The 11319-nt window shown below is 38.8% G+C and overlaps 1 protein-coding gene across 1 annotated transcript in view; it reads right to left on the bottom strand.

Moving 5' to 3' along the window:
- Nucleotides 1-1247: 1247 nt before the first annotated feature.
- Nucleotides 1248-11319, bottom strand: part of FBLN5 (fibulin 5) — a 73016-nt gene continuing 62944 nt past the window's right edge. Inside the window, exons 9-10 of the mRNA XM_042460583.1 lie at nt 7306-7498; nt 1248-5457 (exon numbers count right to left, since the gene is read on the bottom strand). Of these exons, the coding sequence (XP_042316517.1) occupies nt 5296-5457; nt 7306-7498 (355 nt within the window). The 3' untranslated portion in view covers nt 1248-5295. The remainder of the gene's footprint in view (nt 5458-7305; nt 7499-11319) is intronic.

Consider the following 11319-nt stretch of genomic DNA (forward strand, 5'->3'; position numbering starts at 1 on the left):
GATCTAGAAACCAGGCCTGTTTTACTGAGTTTGGTTGGCTTGTTTGTGGAAATAAAATTAATTTCACAATATCTGCCAAAATTCCCAAAATTGAAGGGGTGGGGGAGTTCTGCTGTCAAACTTTCAAAGCCATTGCAAAAATGCCTTGGGACACCAGAGGGCATTCATCAGCGTTTGTCTAACTGTTAGTCCTCTCTTGTCCAGAGACAAATGTACACACTCTATTTGATACAGTGAACAAATGCCTATGTTGCCCAAAGTATTCTAGTAGTGATCTACTATAAATTGGCTGGAGGTATAGAATTGTATACTCAGGCTACTAATGAATCTTTGTCTGAAGAAAAAAACAACTCTCTAGCTCACCAATTTTAATATTTAACATTTTAACACTGGTTTTATAATTAGTTTCCTTATAGCAGAGCTTATTGTAGTTGACAAGGATAGCTGCTAGACCTTTTTTAATCATTCCTAGCTTTCTGGTGTAGAAGTAAGATTTCTCCTCTTGAAGTATGGCTTTTGACTCCTAGACTGCACCCACACTGCAGAAATAGGCAGACACCACTTTAACTACCATGGCTCAATGCTATGGAATTCAGGGATGTTTTGGAGATATATTTAGCCTTCTCTGTCAGAGTGCTCTGATGCCACAAGAAACTACGTATCTCTGGATTCCATAGCATTGAGCCATGGCAGTTAAAGTGGTGTCAAACTGGATTATTTCTGCAGTGTCAATGCAACCCTAGTCTCTATTGTTTCAAACAATTAGGCTATGATTTAAATAGTTCAATATTCTTGGCTAGCTTCAGAAATCTAAAACAAATTATAATACTGATAATGGCATGATCTGGTTCACTGTGGGCATAATGCACACAAAGCATCATTCTAAGATTCAAGAGTCCTGTATCACTGACTTCAACATTTGTGGGCGCACATACATGCTTTGTGATTTGTTCTTAAAACATAGGCTTTGGGTTGAAATGTTCTGCAGTAGCAATTTTTTTAAAAATTCCTATTCTTTTCTGGGTCTTCAAAGGGAAAGAAGATGTAGACCTTTCATAGACTTGGTCTACTTCCTCAGATACATCTGAGGAAGTAGGCTAAGGCTGCATCTGCACTGCAGAAATGATACCACTTTAACTGCCAGGCTCAAAGCTATGGGAATCCATCGTTTATTGTGGCACCAGAGCTCTCTGACAGAGAAGGCTAAATATCTCACAAAACTACAACACCCAGAATTCTGTGGCATAGACACATGGCAGTTAAAGCTGTGTCAACCTGGATTATTTCTGCAGTGCAGATGCAGCCCAAATCTACAAAAGTTTATGATCCTTTTGCATGCTAATATTCCATACTAACACAGCTATGTGTCTGATTTTTAAGGGTCTTGCTATTACAAAGTTCCAATTTTTTTCTAAAAAAACCCATTAGATTCGCATACAATGAGAACATACAAATATTGCTGATATGCAGCATAAATATATTACAATTTATAGTCACTGTATATCAACAAAAATTAACTGAGTTCACACTGCAGCAAGACCAAAGACACAGAAAAATCTGGTCTCTGCGGTTGAAATAGAGAAGTACAAAGACATGTTATTTTGGTTTTATAGGATGCCCCATATTTTTTAACTTTTAAATTCTGTCTAGACACTTCAGAATCTTAGTGGGAATGAACTAATCAGTTCTTCAGATGTTTTTAGATTATGAATCTGAATGGTGGCTGAGTGTTTTAAAATCAAATTCAAACAACTGGACAAACATACTAAGGATAAGATACAAGTCTTCACAGTTCCAAGATGAAATACATCTTTGTGACACAGTATGTTGGTCTGTATAAAGTACTCTGATGAGGCCTATCTGGATACTCTCCAGATTAAGTAACTATCTAAACTACTGTGAGAAAGATAAAAGCTCAATAAGAAACTGAAAAAGCAAGAACTCATGTCTCATGGTTTTTATAACTGTACCCAAACAGCATGATCAGTTGAGCAATTTTCTTTCAGAAGACCTACAGAAATGAATTAGGACCATCCAAGTGTTCAAATGTATTTTATTTACTTACTGATTTCCATGTTTTTTTTCAGGGAAGTTTTCACAGAGGATTCACTTGTGAACTGATAATATCTTCTCCATAATTTCATAAGAACATTTTACCTGGAATTATTATGGCCTTCTCAGGGGACAAAGCAAGAATTATGTCTAACCATCTGCACTTAGGTAGTTCTAGAAAGGCTCGGATTCTGTTATGACAGTCTGTCATCCTATAATACAATGAAAGGGAGTACCTTTATGTTAATCATTGCACGTGTTTGCTCAAAAAACGAATTTACCCAGTTATTGCAAATGGCAAACTGAGAGTTGTGGAGGTGAAAGCCATTTCACAAGCAATGGGTATGTATGTTGATGTTACACAATGAATTCACAAAGACCTAAAATGCAGCTCCAAACTATGGTTTAAAATGGCAAGCAGAGGTAAAAGGGAGCCACCTCTGTTTCTAAGCTAACCAGTTCCTTATTTGCTCTGAATTAGTGAACTACTGTAGTTTAATAACAAGACAGGAAAATAAAAAGAGTTTTCTCCTTCTTTGTATTAACAAACTACAGGTTTATACCAAGAAGTGAATCCTTCACATCTCCTCACAATCCCAATGGAGGAGAAGGCAAGGGAAAGTGCATGAGCCCATGGTTGCCAGCTCCTCATGCACTGAATGGTAAAACTGTATACTGTTAAACGCCCAAAAGGCATAAATGTGGGAAGAATCTATAATAATGTCTCATGCTTCTTAAATTCATACCAGTCACTTCCATCATACGTGAGTTATATAAACTGTCCTTGATGTGTTGGTTCAACAACGTGTTTATGCTAAGACATTTTTTATGAAACCACATTTAATTGCTTAAGGTGGAGGTTACTCAAAGTCCAAACCTGTATCTACCCAAACAGAATCTCCTTATTTCCTTTTGATTTGTACATCTTTTGCTTGCTTCAAATTAGAGCCTGCTGAGATGAAAAAAATGCTGAAGCTAAAACAGAAATTGAGTCCATAAAGATTAACATGTTAAATAATGTATAGGTTAGACATAACTGGATCAGAACCACAATCTGTTATGTGATCACACTATTCAGGGCTTAGGATAGGCAAAGTACTAACAAGGATATAGAACTGTTGTGAACCACTTAAATGCATATAGTTTGTTGATGAGTAATCTAGTTCTCTGTCAGAAAACAGTTTACAAACCCAAGTAAAATAAAACAATTAAAAAATCCTGAGTTCCCAAAGTCACTGAAGGAATCTATTATTTTTACTGAAATCTATTGAAATGATTTAATATTATATATATTCCTACTGATGCTGGAAGTCAAATCTAAACAACAATGGAAAGACAAATGTTGTGCATAAGAAAGAAGCTGTAGTCACAAATGTATTCCTTATATGATTCATTTCAGGTTTTGCTTCTATAAACATGTCTCCAACTTAGGTTTTTCTAAAATCTAGGAGCATCATTGTCTACATCATCATATCTCAGTGGGTTTGTTTTCAAGCCCTGGATGCGTAGGCTGCTGTGCTACCATTGAAATTCAACCATTTTAGATGTGCATTCAGAGACTAAACTTACATAATGCATAGCCAGTTCATGTTAGCTAAATGCTATGGTAGCTCAATCACAACAGCAGTCTAATTGAATCAGAAGAATGAAATGTTTCATGTGAACTCACAGCAAATAAATGTTATGTGATAATAATGGCTTGTTTAGGGTATAAATTATTATGTATAAATGTATATATAGAGCTGCAGAACTTCTGGCTCCCTTCTTCACAGAAAGATGTTCTGTGTACATGGCTTTGTATGGGCATAGAGTATTTCTTTTCTGTGAAGAACTGAACAAATAAAAGTGTCTTATATTAAGTCAGACCACTTAATATAAACTGTTTTATACTAAGTCCGACCACCCAGGACGCAACAGTCTATGCTTGTAGTGGCTTTCCATGGCACTAGACTCAGGCCGTAGCCTATTTCCTTCAATTCTACTTATCCAGAAGAAAGGATCTTTTGACCTTCCAGAAGCTTTGGCCTGCAATTCCCATCAACTCCATCCAACATGGCTATGAGAACTGTAGTTCAGAACTTCTGCATGGCCAACATTCCCATCTGATAATTAGAGAACCTGGAAACCTTGGTTATCTCTTTTTTCATATCACAGTTGTTCCTACTCACAGAAGAGAACAAAGAAGAGCTCTGAATGCAGAGCATGTCCATAGCAGTTGAAAAGTGACCTGTGGCTACATGTGTATTTTCATGCACTACAATAAAGCTCAATATCTAATTGCAGGCTGCCTTGTGGTTGGCCATTTGGGAGCCTGAAATATAAATGGATTATCAGGCCATATAGATTTTGCAATAGGTATGTTCAATGGACTTCCCAATTTCTCCCCCTCAGAAATTAATGACTTTATTGCTGTAATCTAAGGAGCTACTTAATGTGTACCCAACAGCTGGGATGAGGTTGTTTAATTTTTAAAACTGAGCATCAATCCTGTGCCATATTACAAACTACTTGTGATTTTTTTCCATTTTAAAGAAAAGTAGGTCCTCATTGCACAGGTAGGTTCAAAAAGTAAAAGTCTTAGGTATGTGTTGGTACTATGGATCCTCACCAATGATTTCCGGGATTAAAGAACCCAGACTGAAAGGAAGGATAATTTCTTGGAGATGTGCAAACAAAAGAGGGCCAATATGAGACAGTTTTTGATTGAGATAACATAGAAGGATGAGAAATGATAATTCCGGATATTTTTGAAAGAGTGGCTGATGATTCCCCCAATTCCACAGTTGTTTTGTTTGCATTTTTGCCTTCTGTTAAAGGAAGGAAAAAGAACAGAGCCAAAGCTAGCTTTTCCCATGGTTTTGCTGGTGCTTTTGCTAAGTAGCATTGCCGTTATAAAGGTGGAGAGCTTCACAGTTTAAGCTTATAATCACACTCTAAAAAGTGTTTGGAAAGCAAGAAAAAAGCTTCTTAAGAGCACATGATCAATCAAAACAAAACAAAACAAATTGCCTAAGAAATCCATTGAGAATTAAAAGCTCAGGCGGTTTCAAACCTTGAGGAGGCCTGGGCCATCACTGTAACATGAGCCACTGTGACAACTTTTAATACTGATTTCATGTTGCGTTATTAGATGCACTGACTCCTGAGAAGAAAGTTTTGGCAGAAAAGGGATGATGTCCTTTTCGACTGTTAATTTTTCTTTCTTTCTTTTTCTTTTTTAGGAAAGCAATGACATTCTAAAGTTTAGAAGGGATACTGTGACACATATATCCTCAGTCGAATGACAGAGCTTCCTCTGAAGTTGATGACAGTGTTAACAGTAACCATCTCCAGGTCCAACTCAATCTCACGTGGCCCCTTCAAAGGACGAGTCATCACTAATGTGGCACTGATCGGTCCAGTTTGCTATAAGGGAAACATATAAAAAGAGATTGAGTTTCTCCACACTTAGTACAGTCACTGAAACACATCTTTGTAGGTTGAATAAGAACTATTTGATAATATCCACATTTTCATGGGCAGAGATGTGTGTTTGAGTTGTTTTATTTTTTTTTTTTTTTTTTGGATAGCTATAGAAATCCACTTTCCTTGAGGGATCATCAAAGTTTGAGTACAAACCTTTCATGGAAATGACTTAAAATCTCTTTATTTAAAGTTTATGTTTAATAATCAGATTACATGGAGATTATTTTCCACTGTGTTTCAGATCTTGTCTTTGGGACCATAAAACGGGTTACATTTCTGAATTAGTGGATTAAGAACCATGTCTGTAATGATGACACAAGCTTCTAGGTGATGCTTAGGGAGCCCTGATGGTGCAGTGATTAAATGCGGATACTGCAACCACAATGCTGTAAATTAGATGCTAGAGGAGGGCTCCAAGGTCCACCCAGCTTTCCATCCTTTCATAGGTTGCTAAAATGAGTACCCAGCTTGTTGGGAGCAGTTGGCTTACACATTGTAAACCACTTAGGGAATGCTAGTATAGAAATGTTTTTGTGGGTTTTTTGGGCTATGAGGCTGTGTTCTAGAAGAGTTTGTTCTTGATGTTTCACCAGCAGCTGTGGCTGGCATAGTATAGAAATGTACTTGCTATTGCTAGGTGGACTGATTTCCTGTTTTTGGAACTTTCATTCATTACTTGTCCTAGCTAATCATATAAACATGAATTAAAAGCTATTGCATTGGACTAATTAAAGGCACCAGATCCCATCTGATCTTGGAAATTAAGCAGGATCAACACTGGTTAGTATTTGGATGGGAGACCATGAATGAATGCCGGGTGCTCTAGGCTATATTTCAGAGGAAGGAACTGCTGCAACCCACTCTGAGTATTCCTTGCATTAGAAAACCCAGTGAAATTAATGGGGTTGTAATAAGTCTAAAGGTGACTTGAAGACACATTAGGGAGCTTATCAGACAAAGAAATAATCCATCTTACTTCTTCCGTATTCAATTCAGGCTCTGGGATGCCTCTGGATGTTATCAGACCTAAACTGCCATTGATTTAGCTGTGATGCCACCGCCTGGATGCATCCTGAGTCGAAGCCTTTTTTGAAGTTGGAGCCAGGCTTCGACCTGGGATGAATCTGAGCACCGGCATCACAGCTTGATTGACAGCAATTTAGGTCTGATAACATCCGGAAGCATCCCGGATCCTGAGTTGAATTTAGAAGAGGTAAGACTGCTTATTTTGTCGTCTGATAAGCTCCACACCCACACCACCACACCCCCCAGAAGATGCAACACAAGTTTTGAAAGTCCAATCGGGGCTTTTGAACTCCAGGGCTTTAGTGTAGTTTTTCCCCAAAGTTATTTGTCTAATTACATGTGGCAAGCCAAAATAACCCCTCGGTGACCAAGTAAGAAAGCAGCAGCCACATCTTCTGCCATCAGACCATTAGTATTCTACATGTAATTGACAGGCTGCAATCTTATATAAACCAACCTGGAACTTAATGGGATTTACATCTGACTAGTCATGCACATGACTCTGCAGTTACTGATGCATGGCAGGTCAGCTCTAATAAAGCAGTTTGAGAACTACTGTATTTGTTTTTACAGAATTTACATGTTTGCAAGGCTGTATTACACACATATATAATGAAAATTATAGACTCTTTGGTTACTGAAGAGCTAAGTGACGGAACATCACCTACTTGCAGCTTGATTTTATGATTTCATGTTTTATACAGCATTGTCCTAAAATAAGTGAGTAAATTAAGTGAACATTGTGTCCCAAATCAGACTCACCCGCATGTAGAACTCTCTGCCTTCATTTCCTGATTTGATCTGGAAGATGTAATAAGCACCAGGGTAGCGGGAAGTGGCTTGCATTTGAAATATATCAGAGGGCACTGTTCGTCCCGACACATCCATGTCTCTGTACAAGATGGTGAATGGCTGATCTCTACAACCAGGATTCTCAGCTGGACACATACAGTGACTGGAAGAGCAAAATCATCATCATTGTCATTTTCCTCATCATTATGATCATTATCATTAACAACAAAGTTCACTGGCACCCTCAGCTGCAATTCTGTACGTTAGCATTCCCCTTCCTAATGCCTACTAGATGTGTTAGACTCTAACTCCTGTCATCACAGCTGGTGGTACAATGGGAGGTGCAGTCAAACACATGTCAAGGGCACGGGATTGGGGAAGGCTGCTGTACACAGTTATTTGACAGAAAGTCCCATTGAACTCTGTAGAAGAAATGTATAGATATATTCTTCCCTCCGTATCCACAGATTCTTTCTCCGTGGATTCAAACATCCATGGTTTGAAAATATTTTTTAAAATATATAAATTCCAAAAAGGAAGCCTGGATTTTGCAATGTCATATAATGAACATCATTTTACTATGCTGTAATAATGAGGAGCCCTCTCATTATCAGAGCTTTCTCCCCAGGTAACAAAGGATTAAATATGAGAGGATATGCAGTTACAGTACATTTTTATGAAGCTCAGCATCATGGAGGTAACAAGATAGCAATTGCCCAGTGAGAAGACCTGCCAGGCAGAAGCGGGAAGCTTTGCGAGGATTCTGAGCAGATGTTATTAAAAGTGCAAGGGCTCTTTGTCTCCGACTCTCTCCCTAAACACCATGGAGTGCTGAAACAAAGGAACATCTAGAGCAGGGGCTCCATTTGGAGTCCCTGTTCCCAGCTATCGCATGAACATCAAGGACCGCATATCCCATCAGATCTGTGAGTAAAATTAGGAGAATGTACAGCCAGTCGCATGAGGATATTTTGATTCTTTTCTTGCTTTGGCTGAAATGTTTTACTCTGTACCTTATACTTTCTAATCTGTACCTGAAGAAGGAGACAGTTCTTCATGTGAAGAGATAGTCTTTTATATAGGATTTTGTTACTTAGAACATAGTCTTCCTTTAAAAGTACTTTGTCTCTCTCACACTCCTTTTCATGACCCTGAGCTCAGTCTGGCCCTTCTCCAGGATTTGAGAAAGGGAGGGAAGCATGTCTGTAGCATCATAGACAAAAAGAGCAAGTGGAATTCCCAGCAATGTCCTGTTGCTTTGTAAAGAGGGAGGACTCAACTCAATAGGTGGTGGAGGCGAGAGTTAATTACACTAAAAAGATTACACAAGAGGTCCCATCCAGCTCAGGCAAAAGCAGGAGGGGGGCCCAATGGAGCCTCACATATCTCATTGGACTTAATGAGATTTTAGCATCCATGGATGGTCCTGGAACCAAACCCTAGAAGATATCAAGGGCCCATTGTGTTAACAATTTTATTATGTCAGATGGTTTCAGAGGTTAGTCCACATCCTCTTGTAATATAGAGTCAGTTTCTGTGTCAGATGTGTGTTGGAGTGGGTAGATTTTATGCAGGTTGTACTGCTTTTGTTTTAAGCCTCTTCTGATTTATAAGTTTTGCACATTGTTCAAAGGACTCTATTAATGAGCAGTATATAAATGTCATAAAATGATATAAAATATCCCCTTGGTTCTGTACTTCCACTTTTTACAACAGTATGTATCCTATCACATTACACAAAAGATAGTCAATACACCTGTGAGGTCACTCATCCCTTAATTAACAAGTGTATGATAAATATTACTGCATCTCATATCAAGTTATATTCCACAGTTTATCTTATCTAAACTAATGCATGCACAACATTTATTCTTAACTATCTTTAAATGCATTATTTGGGACAAAGCCTTGCATGTGTGATTAATAAGCATTTTATTGAATATCCGCATGACTAAAGTGACTTTACATTTCTAGTCACTGAGAGAATCTATTCACATAATTACAGTTGATCTGATTGTAATATATTACTGCTATATAGTGATGCTGAATGGATTTTCAGACTGAACATTGTATTCTTAAAGGGTTAAGTATCAGTCTGGATTTGCCTCTTCTGTGGGTGAGGGAAAACAAACTCAAGCTGAATCCAGAGAAAACGGAAGTACTCGTGATAGGTATCCCAAGTCTAGGGACGGAGATTTGTCAACCAGTCCTGGACTGGGTCACACTTCCCCTAAAGGACAAAGTTTGCAGTTTGAGAGTACTCCTGGACTCATCTCTACAGTTATCATCGCAAGTGGCTGCGATGGCCAGGAGTGCTTGGTACCAACTTCGGCTGATACTCCAACTGCGTCCCTACCTGGACCGAAAGGACCTTGAAACAGTGGTACATGCACTGGTAATCTCTCATCTTGATTTCTGTAATGCGCTTTACATGGGGCTTAACAAGGTCGGAAGCTTCAGCTAGTTCAAAATGTGGCAGCCAGATTGGTCACCAATACATCTAGGTTTGACCATATAACACCAGTGTTAAAATCTCTTCACTGGCTGCCAATTAGCTTCTGGGTGCAGTACAAGGTGTTGGTTATGACCTTTAAAGCTCTATATAGTTCGGGCCTGAGTTACTTGAGGGAAAGCCTCTCCTTACACAACCCGCCCTGCACTCAGAACATCTGGGAAGAATTTATTAGAACACTCAAAGATCAAATTAACAACAACTTCCCACAGAGCATATACAGCCATAGCCCCTAAATTATGGAACAACTTGCCAGAAGAGATCCATCTTATTACCACCTTAGATGCCTTTAAGAAGGCACTAAAGACGGATATCTTCCACGGGCCTACCCACCTTATCTTCTATGAAGAACCTAAGGAAAATCCTACTTTTGGCTGTAATACTGCATGCTAGATGATGCTTTTATCGTCCTGAACTGTATTTTTAAGTGATGATATTTTATTGTAATCTAGATGTTATTGTGGTTTTATGCTTGTAATCCCACTTTGATCCACTGGGACAGGCGGGAAATAGAAATAAAATTTTTATTATTATTATTATTATTATTAAGGTCACTTTTAAGGGAACTATAAGAAATCTATTAAGTCTACCATGTTCACTTGCTAGTATAATCTAATGTCTCTTCCTAACCTTTTCGTCCTGAGGTTTGGAATGCTCTCTTCTCTTTAAATATGTTTTTTTTTAAATTTATAGTTTAAAAGGGAAGACTTGTTTGCTTGGTTTCCAGTCATTCTTCCTTTGGAGAAACTTTACAATGTTTGGAGAAACATAACATGACATTCCACAAATGTCTCCAGCCCGTGCCTTTTATATCCAGGGTTTGTGAGTGTTTATAGCTTAATGGGAGAACACTTGCTTTTAAAATGTCAATGTTATGTACTACTGCTAATATATATATATATATATATATATATATATATATATATATATATCTGCAGAGAACCAGTGTGGTTTGACTAGGACTCCTGAAGACCAGGATTTGAATTCCTGTTCAGCCATGGAAACCCACATGCTCTCGGCCTCAGTGGAAGGCTCCCTCTGAACAAATCTTGTTTTTGAGTCACCATAAGTTGAAAATGAGCCTCCCAGCACCTGTTTTTCTGCTGGAAGGAAGCCGCAGCCGCCAAACTGTGAGGCTTCCCGCTGGCGGAAAAAGAATCCATGAAAAGCGGGGTTATTTTACGCCACAGTGGGGCACTGGTTATGCAAGCCCTGCGCGGCACTTGCGTAACAATGCTCATGTGTACAGGGCGCCGCCATTGTGACACCCTCGTCACGTGCTAGGGTTGAGGGGCAATGTGGGCGGAGCACCCCAAGGCAAACCTAGCATGGGATGAGGATGTTGCAAAAGACCGGTCTGTACCGGCCCAATGTTCGGTAATCTCTCTTGAGTCCCAAACTAGGGAAAAGGCAGGATGATCAGGATGGTGGTGGTGGCAATTAACAACAACTCAAGACTTGTAACTGATAAA

This window comes from Sceloporus undulatus, chromosome 1 (assembly GCF_019175285.1).
Source record: "Sceloporus undulatus isolate JIND9_A2432 ecotype Alabama chromosome 1, SceUnd_v1.1, whole genome shotgun sequence".
Classification (NCBI taxonomy): Eukaryota; Metazoa; Chordata; class Lepidosauria; order Squamata; family Phrynosomatidae; genus Sceloporus; species Sceloporus undulatus.